Here is a 19,304-nt window from a genome sequence, read left to right as displayed (position 1 = left end):
TAGGAAGCCTTAAATGTATCATCATGGTTAGGGGTTCAAAAATGTTTGGGCATAACTGAAAGACGAATATCGCGGATTTTCTTTTTATCGGAAAACAACGTATCCCAAGGACCTGGAAATCAAAAAACTAAGCAGTATTCATTATGACATGTTAAGTAAAGTAAGGGGAACTTGGGGACGTCGTAATGATGCACCACGTACATGACGCCAAAAAGGTTGTAGGATGTATATATATATATAGATAACTGCCGAATATATATAGTATAGTAACATAAACATAATTAAACGAAACGAAATTAAAAAAAAAAGTAACAAAACATATTAAACAAAATTGAAGGCATTAATGGCTACATCGGTTAGTTAAATTATAGGCAAAACATATATATATATATATATATATATATATATATATAGATAACTGCCGAAGAAATTCGTCAGTATACGTTTTTAATGTTTGATTTTATGTATGTTAGTCTTTTTTTAATTTTAATAATATGTGTCTAATTACTAGTGGAAACTTAGCTGATATATGTAATTTTGTATATTCCTATCCCATAAGTTTATCTTATAGTTTGTTTCCCTAAAAAAAAAAAAATAACCCTGTATATATTTTTGCATCGTTAAGGATCGCGACAAGCAGAACCGCATTCACCTGTCGGGCACGGTGGAGGAGCTGAAGAAGTTCAATAGTCGTCGGCGGCTGCGCGCGGCCACGCTGGCGGCCGCGTCCGTGGACGACGACGACGACGACGAGCCGCCCGCGCGTCGACAAGTGCTCGTCGAGGAGGCCAACGCCGCGGGTGAGCGCGCACTGCGGAATTCGATAGCTTACCATCGATTAAATAGGCTATTTGACTGGTTTTCATATTATTACTAGCTGACTTCTAACTTCGTATCGCGAAACAGTCGATTCTTTATTTTTTTATTCTCTTTAGGTTAATATGTCAAATATTATAAAACACGAAAAAAATCTTTTAATAGTCACTAAAAAATGTCAATGAAAATCACAATTTCAGATTTCTTATTATCCAATCCATCAGCCCATTTCCGTCCAGTGCTGGACATAGGCCTCTCCCAGTTCACGCCACTGTGGTCTTTCTCCGGCTATTAGCTCCTGCCTGCCGCCTTGCGTATATCGTCACTCCACCGGGAGGACGACGTACACTACGTTTGCCGGGACGCGGTCTCCACTCTAGAACACGTTTTACGTTTTCCCCAACGGTTGTCGGTTCTACGACAAATATGACCAGCCCACTGCCACTTCAGCTTACTAATCCGGTGGGCTATGTCGATGACTTTGGTTCTTTGACGGATCACCTCATTTCTGATGCGATCCCTCAAAGAAACGCCGAGCATAGCCCTTTCCATAGCACGCTGAGCGACTTTAAGCTGGTGGACCAGCCTTGTCGTGAGTGTCCACGTTTCGGTTCCGTAGCGGGTGAGCGCGCACTGCGGCCAATTTGATAGCTTACCATTACATTCGTGTCTACAATAGAATTCGATGATATACAGACAGTGCTCACAAAATCAATACATCCTTCTTGGATTTGTGTATATGTCACCGTGAGATTACAAAATTCGTTACATTACAATCTGTCTCGTCAGATTGTAAACTGTCGTAATATTGTAACCGCGAAATATGATTGCAATTTAATCGATGGGAAGCGGTCATACATCACCCAACATCGTGAGGAAACCTGAATGATTAAATAGGCTATTTGACTGGTTTTTATATTAATTAGTAGAGGTTAAGGTACCCAGTAAAAGTTGTTTTTTTTTAATTTCTAGTACATATTTGCCGAAAAATATCATATTAAATATTCCATATTTAAATAACGCGCGAAAACGATACTTGGACAATATGGCGCTGCAATGGTGTCGGTGACGTCACTTTGCTGTATTTTAATCTGTGGTACATATAGTAGAAACACAAGGTTTACAAGAAAGTGACTTCATCGTAAGCCCGGCCAATCGGGAGCGTTTTGTGTCACGTGACAAACGTTTGAAAAAATGGATTTTTGAATAAATTAAGTATTATTTTCAACTTTCATTAGTAAATAACCATTTTTAAACTCATAATATACACTGATTACAATAATTAGCAATTTATTTTTCGCATTGTCAAATAGCCTATTTGACCGCTTCAACAACAACAACAACAACAACAACAGCCTGTAAATTTCCACTGCTGGGCTAAAGGCCTCCTCTCCCTTTGAGGAGAAGGTTTGGAACAAATTCCACCACGCTGTTCCAATGCGGGTTGGTGGAATACACATGTGGCAGAATTTCTATGAAATTTGTCACATGCAGGTTTCCTCACGATGTTGTGTGATGTATGACCGCTTCCCATCGATTAAATTGCAATCATATTTCACGGCCACATTATATCGACTTACAATCTGACGAGGCAGATTGTAATCTAACGAATTTTGTAATCTCACGGTGACATATGACACAAATCCAAGAAGGATTAATTGATTTTGTGAGTACTCTCTCACTATAGCATCGAATTCTATTGTAGAAACGAATGTATTGCCCAAGGAGGATTTACTGTTTTTACAGAGTCCGAAACTTCGCGCTATACTGTGATTATAATTGAGTGATTATCTGGCACGCGCGCCAAGATAATAAAGTTGTCTCTTTTGGTTCGCTAGTAGTTTAACTTTCAGTCTAGATTTACGTTTAGTCTTCAAAGGATCAATAACCCTACTTAAAAAAGAGTTACTAATATATGCTTATTTACGCACTAATTAAGGAATTCCCTATTATTGGTAAAAAATGTATGCTTATGAAGCTGGTTATTTATTTTTACCCTCGACTCAATAGTCTCGTGTGATAGAGGATTTTGCTCAATACAATCTTCGAATGTACTGTTTTGAAGCGAGTATATTGGTAAACAATAAAGTACATAAACAATACGCAAAAGTAGAAAACTTGTTTGTCCTCACTCGTTTTATAAGACCTGTTATGAGGTGATAATTTCCAAGATAGCCACTAGATGTCGCTGAAAGAAAAGAAACACATTTTTATTTAGGTCATAATTACAAAAATTAAGAATGTAGCACTTAATCTACAAAAAAGTACAACAAAAATGAAAGAAAACATAAAAAAACAGATTTGGTAATCAATGACAGTAATCTTGTCCTATATAGGTAATGTCATTCAGCTATCCAAAAACCCAACTCTGATTTTCAATGGTACCTTTGTTATAACGGGTTGTCATAATCTGTGCCAACGCCTTCACGCAAATAAATGAATATCAGGCTCTACATAATCGCATAATATACCGGGCATTACTGTATATGGACTTGGTTGTCCAAATAATATCCAAAACCATTGCTTATATGTGTATTTTGATTGATGTTATTTACTTATAAAACATATTTTTCCTTTGTTCCAGCTGTTAATCTCATAGTAGAATCGCTAGATGATGTAGCTGTCCTTCAAGACGGACCACCCTTTATGGACCCGGACCTGTTCCACAGCGTGTTGGATGATCTGCAACTACGATCTTTACTAGAAGTTTGTATTATTTTTATATTCTGTTTACATTAAATACAAACATTTAATTGGTTTTCATATGTTAGGTCAGTAGAGGTCGAAATCTATTTATTTTAAACATGTTTATTCAACTATGTTTATGTTATAAAAATAAGTATATAAAAAAAAAAACAAAAAAGTAAACGAATATTATTATTAATCATTGTATTAGATAGTATAGTCATTCTATCTTCAAAAATACACTTTGCACTGCTTAATAAAATACACTTTTACATAACATCAGAGTTCCCATAAATGGCGACGATAGACGATATTATGTGTTACAGTGCTAATAAAGATAGACAATTGCCCAAATGGTCCATTCGATCGTCCTCTATTGAGTTATGAAATAAGTCCAATGACTAACGGAGCGCTCCCGCAGGTGTACGACCGCATCGCGTGCACGGTGGTGGTGACGAGCGGGCGCGCGCCGGCGGCGGAGGGTCGCGCGCGCGCCCGCGCCGCGCTCGAGGCGGCCGCGCGCCTGCGCTCCGGCGCCGCGCCCGCCAGCGCCGCCGCCGTGCACGACCTGCGCCGCCTGCTCGCCGCGCCGCATGTCAAGGTCAGTGACCGCCCCGCACTTTACACCTCTCTACCTGGACCCGTGGCATTTTACACTAAGTTGGCTTGTCAGTGAAATCAGCCGCAGTGTCATATATCATGTCATGTAGAACTTAAGGAAACACGTCCTTCACATGAAGGGGAGCCAGGATGCCAGGTACCCTAGTACACTGGAACTAAACCAGCGGTACCCCCTACTTATGGCGGTGGTCACATTTTTACCATAGAATTTAAGGAATCGCGTATTTTACATGAAGGATGACAGGTACCCTAGTACATTGGAACTATTGTAAAAACCAGTGGTACCTTCTCTGTCTTTTCGCCGGGTGCCAAAAAATTGCTTCCGCATGCGACCGTATCGCTCTGACGATCGGCCCATCCATGCGGACCACCAATTCCTTGAGGTGATTCCTGGGTACAGAGAACCCCCTAATTCTTGCGGCGCCTTTTGAGGCTGACATTTCTTTAATTCGTTAGATTTATGTGACGTAAAAACAAAAGAATCATCTTTATTCGTTGTGCCTTGTTGAAGTTGCAGTTTGTACGGCCCGTTTTGGACTGATATAGGTTGTTTAGGTACATATTTTACAACATTTATTATTATAATTTTAACTAGTGTTATTAGAAATGCCGAATAAAATAAAAGTGCTTAATTTTATCTATTTATTTAATTTTCCAATAACACTTCAATGCGCTAAAAGAATTGCATATTTAAAAAATATACAGAACGATGTGTCATAACGAAACGAAACGAAGAAAGTAAAATGAAGACTAAAAATGAACCCAAAATATATGAGCGGTTAAAGCGGAAAGAATGATAAGGCTTTATTATCCTGGCCTCGCAATAAAACGTATAAATATGAGAATGGATAACGACACGCATTTTAAGGCGCTGTTAAAAATGTTACGTCGTAATGGGTAGTCGTGGTCGTAACGAGTATTTTGTATTTAAATTATGGTCAAGGAAATTTCCGCGCTTTCATAAATAAATTCAGTATTAACGCTTTTTTAGGTAAGGGGAATTATAGGTAAGAGTTAGCTAACAAGTTCCGAGTTATTCCGTAAGATGGCGCTGTTTGAATGACGTATTCATCTTTCAAGTTTCATTCTAACTAGATTTTAGAGATGGAGTTTTAAAGTTTCCTCGAATAATACCCATTTCGCTTTTGTGTATTAGTTAATTAGAAAGTGTAGAAATATCAAACGCAGCATTGTTTGATATTACTAGCACGAATTGAGACCTTTGGCAAAATTATTATTTCTATTAGGAAATTACGTGTTTTAATCTGTTAATGTTGGCGATAAAACCGTAGCATGTATTTGTTTATAGCTTGCGGTTAATTTCTTAAATTTTAGTATTTTAATACATTTTCTTGATTTAAGGATAAAAGCGGTTATATAACATATAGGTATTTGAAAGAAAGATTCGTTCAAAAATATTTTTTCATACCATGTTTTGTATTTCTTTTAATGGCATTTAATTACTAGTAGTATGACAACATTGTATCCGTTTCGGGATCCCTGTGACGTATAAAACATCGCCATCAATGGTTATTTTAATTGTTAATTATGAATGGCAGTTAAAATATTTAAGTCAAAAAACCGGTATAATAAGGCTATTTGACAATGCGAAAAATAAATTGTGAATTATTCTAATCAGTGTATATGGTGAGTTTAAAAATGGTTGTTAGTAACAAAAGTTGAAAATAACACATGTACTATTTTTTCAAAAAACCATAAATAAAAATGCATTTTTTCAAACGTTTGTCACGTGACACAAAACGCTCCTGATTGGCCGGGCTCATGATGAAGTCACTTTCTTGTAAACTTTGCTTTTCTACTATATGTACCACAGACTAAAATACAGGAAAGTGACGTCACCGACTCTATTGCAGCGCCATATTGTCCAAATAGCGTTTTTGCGCGCTATTTAAATATGGAATTTTTAATATGATATTTTTCGGCAAATATGTAAAGGAAATAAAAAAAAAACAACTTTTACTGGGTTCCTTAACTTCTACTAAATAATATAAAATGGATTTTAAAAACCAGTCAAATAGCCTATTCATCTATAAAGTGAATTTTAGTTAGTTTTTAGGGTTCCGTACGTCTGAATACAAAAACGGAACCCTTATAGGATCACTCGTGTGTCTGTCCGTCCGTCGCTTACAGTCAATTATCTCCGAATCTATTAGACCGATTAAGTTGAAATTTGGTACACATATCAATTCCTGTAACCCAAACACAGAGGTGTGACGTGAGTAGATGAAATCTGTATATGGGGGGTCATTTTGGGGGGGAAGGGGAAAATTAAAAAAAAAAATATCTGAAAACTGCATCGTGTGGCATATCAAATGAAAGGTCTTGTTGAGAAGATCTTAAATGTTTTTTTTTTGTAATTTTAAAATAAATAGTTTCCAAGTTATTCAAGAAAATAGACGAAAATCGACCATTCCCCCCCCCTTATCTCCGAAACTACTGAACCTAAAATTTTGAAAAAAATACAGAAATTAGTTTTCTCCTTATAGATTATAGGAAAACCTATAAGAAGTCCATGATATTAAAATAACATGGTAAATCACTCAATATTGTGCGTACCAACTTACATTTGCAGGTGGAATGTGTGGGAGAACATATTTTTAACTCCAATGTTAAGTTTTGTTAAATCGGTTTGTAGATGAATATTTAACGAAAAAAATAAGCCCATAATGAGCATTCTACGACCAATGTTTTAGGAGATATTAATTAATTTTTCAATTTAATTCCGCCCGCGGTATGACAAATAAATGCTTAGTAAGGCGCGGGCCCTTACTACGGCATTATGAGACATGACCTTCACGTTGCTCTACTTGAGACAGATTTGTGCGCTAGTGTCTTGTTTCAATAATATAGTTGTAAACAAATCAATGAAGACATAAAAGTGTTATAGTATGAATCGTTTAGAAAAATTAAAAATTTAAATGTAGAATTTATGGGAAAACCGATCAGGATGAAAATGTGCATAGAAGTAGTATTCGAGTCCATAATTAAACTTTTTTTTTTAAGTTATTCATATTTTTTTTTCTTTTAATTATAAGAATGTGACTGATTCTTTTTTATTTTTTATTATTATTTTTTTCCTTCAATTATTCGTAAATTTTAATTCATCTATTATTTGCAGTTAAAATTATAGGTAGGTGAAAAATAAAATGTAATGTGTTATACGATTTTTTTTTAATTTATTTAAAAATATTATTTAATTATAAATCATGATCAAATGGTACATGCTTCCGAATAATAATCATTATAAAATATAAATTGAAAATATTTCGTATGGGAGATTATATTTCATTTTCTACTTACCTCTAATTTTCACCGCAGATCATAAATAAATAGAAATTTACAAAAAATAAAAGGGAAAAAATTAATAATAAAGAATAACTAAGAAACAGTCATTTTATTTTTATAATCAATGAAAGAAAATATAAATAAATAATAATATATACATATATACCTATATTATACAGTATATACATATATACATATATTATACAGGTAATATATACATATATACCTGGAATACTACCTTTACGCACATTTTCATCTCAATAGATTTCCCCAAGGTCGTGCCCTCCACTAGTCAGTCCGATCAAAGTGATTAAAATATATTAAAAAATTCATCTCTACATTATATATATTTTCATTGGTCGGTAATCTTATCAAATACAAAATTTTCACAGTTTGAAAAGAAAACATATTTCGATTACACTCGATTAAAATTTAACATTCTCATTGCTTTATAGCGTCAAAAATTCGAGGTATAATTAATCTATTGTTATACAAATGTCTCGATCTCTGATAAATATATTACAAAATATTGTAATAAAATGATTGTTTAAGCAATTGGTTTTTTAAACAATAAGTCTTATAATTTTCTTCAGGGGTTGTTTGTTTTTCATATTCGATTAATAATTTAAAGAAAGAAAATTAAAAATCGAACGTTTTTGAAGCATTTAATGACGTATTGGCTGGAGTAATATTAATGTGATGCGCGCTGCGCTGCGAGTGTGGTGGGGATTTCGAGTCTATGTCACAGACACAAGGCCCGCGCGGCTCATTCGCGCGGTCGGCTCCCTATGCTGCAGACGTATCCCAGACTTCTATATATTGATGTGATAATTTTCGTCGTTTCTATCGTAGTAAGATTTATTACAAAAAAAAATATTTCACAAAAAATATTTTTCCCTATTGAAAATGACTTCTGTACAGTTATCATATAACTATCTGTTGGATAATGGTAGTTATGTTGAAGAAGATGTTGTGGAGGAGTTTAACTCCTTACTTAGAGTAGTTCATGGGTATCAAAACCGAAGTGTTTATGAGATAACAACAGAGAGATTGCGCCAAAAAGCTCTCCCTGTTGATCCGAACTCAAATTTTCTACAGGTTTTATTTCGTCCTGATTCTGACGATTTTTCGAAAGTTGGGCATTGGGTTTGTGTCTATTATTCATCTCATACGCTCAAAGTTTATGATAGTTTGTATAAAAATCTTAGTGAAATACAGGCAGAGTATTTGAGAAAATTGTTTCCTTACATTCTAGAAAATGAAATCATATTTCCTGTTGTACAAAAACAACCAAATTTGATTGATTGCGGCTTATACGCAATAGCATTTAGTACTTCAATTGTGTTAGGCCTTGATCCATGTAATATTAAATTCAATGTCGAGTTTTTAAGAAGTCATACTTTAAACATTCTTTTAACACATAGGCTAACAGAATTTCCGTCTACAGTTATTAATCGTGGTGGACGTCCCCAAAACAAATACTGTGGCACTAAGTTAGAAAGAAAACGTATTGGTGAAAGAAACAAAAAAAGGCGCCAAAAAATCAATAAACTATCGAACTGTAGTCAAATAGAGGTTTTAGGGAAAACTGTTCTCTCGATTACTATTCCTGTTTCCTATGAAACATTGGAAAATCCTAATTGTTCGTATGATCAGAACGCCCCTATAAATAGTAATTTCAGCCCAGTAAAAAGTACTTCGCTTATTGCTTGTAAAAGAAAATCGTCAAGGATATTAGAGAATAACCTCAAACGAGAAAGATTATCCAGATGTAGTGATGACACTAAAAATAGAAAAAAAGAGCGAGATAAAGAGTCGAAAAAACTGCAACGTTCAGTACCTCGTAGACGCAAGACGGAGCAAAAACGCAATACTGTTTCGCGTCGCATTTCACGTCAGGATCGTACTTACAGGGAACGCGAACGGGTACTTAACACTGCATCACACCATATTTTACGTCAGGATCCTGCATATAAAACGCTAGAACAGGAACGTGATACCATAGCGCATCGTTTATCACGTAAAAATCCAGAATACGCTACTCGTGAAACCGAAATTCGAAATATACGAAATCAGAATATTGAAAATGATTGGGACAAAATTGAAAAACAATTCTTTGATTCTATTTTACATGGCCACACAAGCATTTGTTCGTGCTGCGGAAGATTGTGGCATAGAAACTCCCTGAAGTCATTAAAAGTAAATCATCTGTCTTTTTTCCTAGATGAAGTCATGAGAAACATAAAATTAAGTACATTTTCTGATAATAATAATTATATGTTTTGCTACACTTGTCATAATAATTTGAAAGCGGGAAAAATACCGAGATTAGCAATGAGTAATGGTTTACTGTTCCCTGATATTCCTGACGTTTTACAAAAACTTACACCACTTGAGGAGCGATTGGTTTCACCAAGACATATATTCCTTAAAATAGTAAGAAAAGGGCAGGGCCTTGGTTATCAACATGGATTAACAGGTGGAGTTGTTAACGTGCCTGTGGATGTAAATACTATGATTTCAGCGTTGCCTAGACATCCATCTGATAATCACATTATTACAATAGAATTAAAACGGAGAATGTGTTATAAGCATGGTCGAAAAGAGCGAATCCGGCCGGACGTAATCAGAGAAGCTGCAAAGTATTTAGTGCAAACTGATTTGTTTAAGAAAATAGGTATCAAATATGATGAAGAGTGGATTTACGATGACCAATCCGATGACGAAAATTGTCTCGAAAAATGTACGTGTGATGTTTTGGCACAAGAAGAAAAAAATATTAACCCTGGAAATGTAGAAACTCTATTAGATAATGAAAAAGATGTTACTATTACAATGGCGCCAGGAGAAGGTAATCAACCAAGGTCACTAATTTATGATGAATATATGGAAGAATTAGGCTTCATTAAAATACACGGAGGGGTTGAGCGGAAATTCAAAATAAATTTGAGTAATTCCGAAATTATGAAATCAGAGATAACAAGATTTGACCGGAGAGCCATGAGGGCTGACTATTTATTTACTTTGTTGAAAAAACAACAAATGTTACAGCTGCGAAATAATATTTTGACCTGCTTACGAAAAAAAGTAAATAATTCTGTACCTATTATAGTTTCCAATCTGCTGAAAGATGAGTATTTGAATAATCTTATACAGCATGATGACGGGTATAGAGTTTTGTGCGACGTGAGAAATTCACCAGCTCATTGGGAAAACGAAAAAAAAAAGGTACTCGCTATGGTTCGACAATTCGGAGTGCCAACCCTTTTTGTTACTGTGTCAGCTGCAGAGGCCAAATGGCCAGAACTTATAAAACAACTTAAAAAAACTGTTGATAAGGGAGAAGTTAGTCTTAAAGAGGCACGATCTATCTCTTATGAGGAAAAGGCACGTCTTATTCAATCAGACCCATTTATTTGTGTCACATTTTTTGAAACAAGGCTTAAAGAATTGATGAAGACATGGTTAGTTCCATCAGGACCATTTGGGGACAATAAGATTAGCCATCAGTACCATAGGATAGAATTTCAACATCGTGGATCGCCACATGCACACATAATGTTGTGGATAGAAGGTGCACCAATATATACTCCCGAAGACGAAACTTCTATTGAAAATATCATAAAATTTGTTGATATGATCGTATCTTGTGACAGTAATGAAATAAGTAACGATCTTGTAGCAATACAAACACACAAACACACTCACACATGTCACCCAAAACCAGACCGACCATGCAGATTCGGAATACCTTTCTTTCCAATGGACAAAACAAGATTGTTGACTGAATTGTATAAAGACGATCCTTCCACAGCAAAATGGAAAAAAAATTCTAAAAAGTTAAAAGAAGACCTATCTAATGTTTCTAATGATATCACATTTGATGATTACTTGAAATCCACTGGATTAACTATATCCGAATATATTTTAGCCGTAAGAGCTACACTCAAACGACCAAAAATATTTTTGAAAAGAAAACCCAAAGATATCTTGTTAAATCCGTTTTGCAAAAAAATATTAGAACTACAGCAGGCGAATATGGATTGCCAGTTTATATTAGATCCTTTTGCATGTTCAGTTTATATTGTAGACTACATTAATAAAACTGACAGAGGTATGTCCAACTTACTTAGAGCTGCTGTAGAGGAAGCTAAAAATGGTAATGCAAATATAAAAGAATCTCTACGTGCGATATCTAAAGTGTTTCTCAATTCATCAGAAATTTCTGCGCAAGAAGCTATTTACTGCCTCGCAGGATTGCCTTTGTCTCGTGCCAGCGAAGCTGATATTTATATTAATACGGGTCATCCAAACGAACGAGTAGGTATTCTAAAGCCGATGGAAACATTGAAGTCATTGAATGCTTCCTCTACTGATATATTTCAAAAAAATTTGTTAGACCATTACATCAATCGACCACAGGATGATTATTTCGAAAGAATGAGCTTGGCATATTTTGCTGCCTATTATACCTATTCAACTAAGCTATCAAAATCGTACGAGAATGAAAATATGGAAGAAAATACCGAAGATAGAACAACTGGTAGCTGGATACAATTATTAAATAATGACGGCTACATACGAAGAAGATTAAAGCCTAAAATAATACGTTTTCGACGATATAATCGTGAGCAGGACCCAGATAACTTTTATAGAGAGCAGATTATGTTATATGTACCTTGGAGGAATGAAGAGTCAGAGCTTGTAAATGACGAATTAAATTTAGAAGAAATTTTCCTCAATAAATGTAATATGATAAAATCAGAAAGTATACAGTTCAATTCCTTAGGAGGGCCAGAAGAATTTGAAGCGTTATTAGCAGCGGTTCGAAATGCAGAAAATGATGATGAAGAAAATGATAACAATCGAGCTGAAGCAAGAGCCTGTGCTCTAGGTGAATATGAATTGGAGACCCAAGAAATTGATCCCGACCATTGTTTGCAATTACAAGGGGAACAAGGCAATGACTTGATATGTAGAGTAATTGCTCAACCATTATTAATGAACGAAGATCATGTGCTCGCATTACTAAGAATGTTGAATAGTGACCAAAGAAATTTTGTTTTGCACCTAGGAAATCTGTTCACGCAACAATTAGAGCTCCCATTTTATTATTTTGTCAGCGGCGGTGCTGGAGTTGGTAAAAGCTTGCTGATAAAGGCCCTTTATCAATATTTAATGTTAATCTTTAATCGTGAGCCTGGAACTAACCCAGATGAAATAAAAATATTACTTTGCGCCTTTACTGGCAAAGCCGCGTTTGGTATTGGAGGACAAACTGTTCACAACGCATTCTGTTTGCCAATTTCACAGTGTGGTAGTACTATGCCGTCTTTGTCGGCAGGCACGGCTAACACATTAGCTAGTAAGCTATGTAAAGTTAAATTAATAATTTTAGACGAAATATCTATGTTGGGAAGTAGGACTTTCAATCAGATTAATCGCAGATTACAGCAAATTTTTCATACAGACGTCCCGTTTGCTGGTAAATCTATTATTTCTGTAGGAGATTTTAATCAATTGCCGCCAGTTGGAGACAACTGGATTTTTCAGCCTAATACAGGACGTAATCCGATGGCAGTTCTAGCTGGTGCACCATTGTGGGAACCATTTCGGCTGTTTCCGATGACTAAAATAATGCGTCAGAGGGATGATCTCAATTTTGCTATTGCTTTGAATAACATGGCTACTGGTAATATGAATCACATTGATATTCAACTTATCAAGTCGCGGTGTTTCAAAATGAGCAGCTTACCTGCTGATGCTGATGGTGCTATACATTTATTTGCAAGTAACAAAGAAGTGGACAATTACAACAAACAAAAATTATCACTAATGAATACTGAAGGTTGTTCTGTCAAGGCTATAGACATAGTTTCCGGTTCACCCAATCCGATAGCAAAAAAAAAAGCATTACAATCAGTGAACGCATTACCAACAATGAAGACATACGGCTTGCCTAAGATACTGTATGTGAAAATAAGTGCCCGATATATGATAACAGTAAATCTAGATACATCTGATGGACTAGTTAATGGCACTACAGGATTACTGAAAGCTATAGAATATGGTCGCCATATCACTACTAATGAAAGAAGACCTTTGCGATTGTGGTTACAGTTTGATAACAATGTCGGTATTGCGACAAGGAATAAATTTGAGGTTCATACCCGGAATCACCATGCATATATAGAATCTCAGTGGACACCGCTAGAAACTTCTACGTATACAGTGAAACAATGGAAGTCATCGAACCTCAAGGTACATCGGTCTCAATTTCCAGTAGTACCAGCTGAGGGAATGACGATTCATAAATCTCAAGGCTGCACTATGGAAAAAATAGTTGTTCATTTGAGTAGAAATGTGAAGCGATCAATGTTATATGTAGCCTGTTCTCGAGCTACTTCAGCTAGTGGCCTTTATTTGGTTACATCAGATGGTAATTTCAATCCCCCAGCAAAGGTATCAGAAAAAAGTGCAGTTCATTTGGAAATGATGAGACTGTTAGAAAATAAATTGATACCCCAGTTCGAAGTTTTACAGTCACCAGGAGATGAAATTCAAATAATCTTTCATAATGTACAATCATTGCGTAAACATTTACTAGATGTAAAAGCTGATTGTATAATTCATTCATCTCATATTACATTATTCGTAGAAACTTGGGGCTCTCGAAGCGACAATTTTGAGTTGGAAGGTTTTGAGCAAGTGTGCAGAATAGACGGTCCCAATGTATTGAATGCAAATCCCGGAAGGGGTGCAATAGCATATATAAATTGTAATTACGTCAATGAATTAGATGACGGTTCCAATAAAGGTTTATTTATAGATAGTCCAGGAGGTGGACACTGTGAATGTCTTCAATTCAAAGCATTTGGTGTTCAATTTTTAACCGTATATAAATCACCAAGATGTCTTCCGAAAATTGCAGTCGAATGTATTAAAAAGGCTATTAGTGCAAACGAAAAGATTATTATTGCCGGTGACTTTAATATTGATTTTAAGGACAAATCAAAAAATGAAATATCAGAATACCTTCTGTCACTCGGTCTTACTCCGCGTATTCAAGAATATACAACAAGACAAAATTCAACAATAGATAATATATTTAGTAATATCCCTCTCCAATCAGGGACCATTCATACTTTTTTTAGTTACCACAAACAAATTTGGGTCAGATTTAAAAAAAACATATAGGTAACATCGTACGGAACCCTCTTCACGCGAGTTCAACTCGCACTTGCCCCCTTTTTTTTTAGAAGAACATGACCCTGCATGTTAATATGAAAGTAACAAATCTTAGCTGTCCCACTTCTGGGCTAAGGTGTCCTCTCGTTGAGCCACGCTACTCCAATTCCGGTTAAACATTTATTATCAAATAATGTGTGAAATATGTTTACCATGCATTAATCATCAAGTGCGATGAAGCATATGTGCCCTAATCTTCTTGTTCTTATTCGTATTTTTATCAATACTCTCAAACACATAATTGAAATGATATCTTGACCAATTATTTGTATTAGTATTTAAATTCAAGCTAAAAACAAGCTTACAAAATGTACCATAGCTAACATTATTATTAATGACCGCCACTCGTTCGACCCTCATAATTTATCCTTACAAACTTGCCAAGTGTCAACCCTCTTTAATTTAAGGACCAGTTAGTGGTACGGTTTGATTATGTCTCGTCGGTTATTGTTTTATGCAAGTTTTGTGATGACTTCTTTTGTTACATGTATGTCCTATCTCACTCTCTCTAATATGATTTATCTTTGACATGACAAGGAATAATATAATATAGTCATGTATGTTTCGTAATTTTTGTAAATAATATTGGATGTTTACATATGTACCACACATTCAACACCTAATCAACAATACTTAGTATTATTAAAATTATTAATTTCGGGAGACTGAGAGTGACATTATCTACGAATGTCTCGTGAACAAGACATTTTTAGATAATGTCGAATTATCGAGCTCCACCGAACAAAAATAAAAAACATGGTAAATATCCCGAAATTAATAACTTTAATAATAAAAATAACTATGTTAATTTAAAATCAAATACTTCGTATTATTGTGTTCTGGGTTGAATGGTGAGTGAGCCAGTGTAACTTCACGAGGATTATAACGTCTTAATTCTCACGGTCGGTTGCGGATTGGAATTGTAGGAATAGCTACTTAGTGATGTTAAGCCATGAGGTGAACCATTTGCCCCACCTAAAAAAAACAAAGGACACCTTTCAGGCACATTATGTATGTGGGTTTCACAGCGATGCTTTGTTTTTCATCGGGTATGAAATAAAAACAAATCAGTGGGTGTTGCCCAGATTTGAACAAACAATCTTTTGTTAAGATTCACGCTTTTCAACTAAGTCCACCTGGAAAATAATCATAATCGAAATTTCTTTGTTTTTGAATTGAAAAACGTTTTACTATCGAAAAATTTATTTAAACATTTAGTAAACCTCATAAAATTCTTTTTTCAAGATTTCATTATGCTAGTCTTTACTGGCAGAAGTAAAAATCCTGGTACTTAAAAGTTGATTTCTATCGACATCCACGAATTAATACTCTTATAGTAAAACCTTTTTAAAGTTTCAAGATTTAAGACTCGGCTAGTAAAGACTTAGTTGGAAATCGAAGAAAAAAAAAGCTACTGGGAATGCTTACGGAATACGAATGATTCAATTCCTTAAGATACTAATTCAGTTGTTCCATCCTTAAGAAGATTAGATTACCTTGTCAGATACTTATGAGATATTTCGTTTCTTACCAACATTGTGTAAGTTTTGGGTGTATTTTATACGATAACGCCGTGTTCGCCAAGTAAATATCACATATCACTATGAATTGAAAACTTTTATGTAAACGGATAAAACTCAAACGATAGTTATCTTTGTGATGTATTATTATCTTAATGTTTGTGTCGGTATATTTTAGAGAACATTTCGTTATTTCAGTTTTTCTTTTTATTGATAAGTCGTGGCACCACCCACTCATCAGATATTCTACCGCTAAACAACAGTACGCAGTGTTGTTGTGTTCCGGTTTGAAAGGTGAGTGAGCCAGGGTAACTAAAGGCACAAGGGACATAACATCTTAGTTCCCAAGGTTGGTGGCGCATTGACGATGTGAGAAATAGTTACTATTTCTTACAGCGTCATTGTCACTTACCATCAGGTGGCCCATATGCTCGTCCGCCAACGTCAATGCCATAAAAAGAGTCGTACAAAACAACCATTTCATTTAATTGATAATTGTAATTTAAATGTAAATTAAGATATGATATTATATGTGTATTAAATAGGTGATTCGAATTTTAAGACCAATATTTGAATCCGCCCCATCAGTCGGAAAATCAATGAGTATTTGGTTTATGTTTTTAAGGTTTGTTTCGCGGTGAAAGAAATTATCAGGAGTTAAGAAGTATTGATATCCGTATTTATAATAACTTCACAATCTTCTCCCAATCGATAGAAAAGGTGTTACTTATACACTTTTGGGATATGAACTAATCTTTATAAGTGATGTTGATTTAAAAAATCTCTTATTCAACTTTTGTTATATTTTGTATTAAAATCAATATAACTGTAAATACTTTGTCCTTTATTTTTTTTTAAGAGTGCAAGTAAGTTTTTGTTTATGATAGATCCAAAACGTATATACTACAGAAATATAGCATACTGCTAAAATGTATGTACGTTAAAATTTTTAGTGTTCTAGAATTTTTTACTAGCGTTGCATTCGCTAAAGTAGACGTAAACTTTACATTTCGGAACGTTGCAACGCTTGTCATATGTCACGGTGAATTTTCAGCAGGTGGAGTAGAAATTAAAGTGGCATGTTCAGTTTGAAGGAGCCATATCTCGTTAGCTTTATTTTTGCGTTCGTTTTGTATGCGAGCTTAATAATCTATCGCGATTATAAATGCGAAAGTAACTGTTACTTGTTGAAGTTTAAACAGTTTTTAGTTTGGAAATTTAAAGTGTTTCGGGCTTTGTTTATTTGATTTGTTCTCATAAATTGACAAATGTTTATAAATTTGTATGATAGATGTCCTCGCTGTCAGTCACATACCATCGTTTCTAGTAAAAAGTGTGCAAGTATGTGATGCATAAATCGTAATTTGAATTACGTTCTTCTTATTTACTTTCGAGCAAATCACAATAAAAAAAAATCAGAATTAAAATTGTGGTTCTTAGAAAAATGACGCTTTATTTTTCGGACACCATGACCATTATTCAAAGATGTAAGATATACTACCAGAAAAAAAATTAATTAATCTTTCCTTTTTTCCGGCGATGTTGTTTATTGTCCTAAGGAAATTGAAAAAACTCGAGTTAAAATTCTCAGGCAATTGTGATTAATATTGAAATATATATTAAATTAAATAAAGGATTACATATTTATAAAAATATGTGAGGTGAAGATGCCCTTAAAAATTATTTTATTTTTACAAAATATATCAGTATAGACAAAAACATTAGCCATAAAAGTTAGTTAGATAATTCTGTCCAATCAGGTTAGTAAAATGGAACAACGTTTATCTCTGTCCAAATAAAATATTTAAGAACAAATTAAGTATAACCAAATAAAGTATACGTGAGGCTTTCACTTTTCAACCAAAGTGTGTAATCCTAATCTTCAAATGATTAATCTCACTTCGGGATTATTATTTTATTTCACATCTGGGTGAGTTTCTTAGAATACATTTTGTCCAAATGAGCCATTTGGACAAAATGTATTTTTTTATTATTTAGAAATAATGTAAATGATTATGTTTTATTTATTTTGATGACAATTAAAACTGATTGTCAAATTAGCAATAAAGTTATTATTACACCATTTATTTTATAAAATAATTATTTTAAATTATACATTTATGTATTTCAATCGAAATAACATAACCAATTGCAATTTCCAAGAATAATATAAAACGTAACCATAATTTGAGCTAGGCTCGATTCTTTTACCGTATTACGTGACGCCATTTTTAAATGGTTACTTTATCACGCGAATCCTCTAAGGCTCACAGATGGGGAGCCATTTTCATTGGTTAATAAAGAAAGTATTTGGAGAGCGTGAATTCTCTAAAACGCGTTTAGAGTTGCCTGCTGTCTGCGTCTTCAAGATCCCATTCCATTTTATACATTCTTAATTCGTGTTTGCGTATCGATTCAATTACTAACTAAACAAAATTTGATTTTTTAATGCGCTTTATACATATATTAAATTGTACATGTGAATCCTTTTTTTTTACGCTGGAAAAACGCTTTACGCGCTTCCCCCACGTGATGGAAAGTGAGGGGGTGTGTGGGACTCCCCGGTTTCCTGAACGCCTAGTGCGCCCAGGTCCACCGGGTTTACCCACTAAAAAACCAGCGGTACCCTCTCCGTCTTTCGGCGGACGCCACGGGATCGCTTCCGCATGCTACCGTGACGCCTTGACGGTCGGCCCGCCTATGCGGGCCTCCGATACCTAGGGGGGGTTTCCAGGGTACTGAGACCCCCCTGGTCCCTGCGGCGCCTATTGGGGCGGGATACATGTGAATCCTAATTAAAGATTGTTATTTGAAAATGAACGCAATCATAATTGTATTTTCATGTGCTTTACTTGTGTTTATAATTAACCTCGTTTAAGAAATATATCCTATATTTGATGGAAATTTACTTGATTGCAAACCTTCTTGAAAGTAAAAAATGTATTAAGAAGAAACAGTAGGGCGGGACCGGATTTAGTGGAGGGTAACCGCTTGGGGCCTTGACATGAAAGCTCCCCCATAACAGACAAGATCTGGCCAGTTAACGCATATCTCGATATAGTCAAATTATAATGTTACTTATTATTGTTTTAAAAGTTACAGCCACAA

At 34.9% G+C, this 19,304-nt stretch overlaps 1 protein-coding gene across 8 annotated transcripts in view; it reads left to right on the top strand.

The window, feature by feature from the left end:
* LOC124535062 (peripheral plasma membrane protein CASK) overlaps window positions 1-19,304 on the top strand; it is a 311,619-nt gene that overhangs the window by 12,049 nt on the left and 280,266 nt on the right. For all 8 annotated transcript variants that reach the window (XM_047111099.1, XM_047111098.1, XM_047111104.1 and 5 more), the window contains 3 exons: window positions 626-800; window positions 3,401-3,522; window positions 3,923-4,102. In XM_047111099.1, the coding sequence (XP_046967055.1) occupies window positions 626-800; window positions 3,401-3,522; window positions 3,923-4,102 (477 nt within the window). The remainder of the gene's footprint in view (window positions 1-625; window positions 801-3,400; window positions 3,523-3,922; window positions 4,103-19,304) is intronic.

Source organism: Vanessa cardui, chromosome 14 (genome assembly GCF_905220365.1).
Source record: "Vanessa cardui chromosome 14, ilVanCard2.1, whole genome shotgun sequence".
Lineage (NCBI taxonomy): Eukaryota > Metazoa > Arthropoda > Insecta > Lepidoptera > Nymphalidae > Vanessa > Vanessa cardui.
Note: the sequence above shows the minus strand (reverse complement) of the source record. Positions and strands in the feature narration are given on the sequence as shown.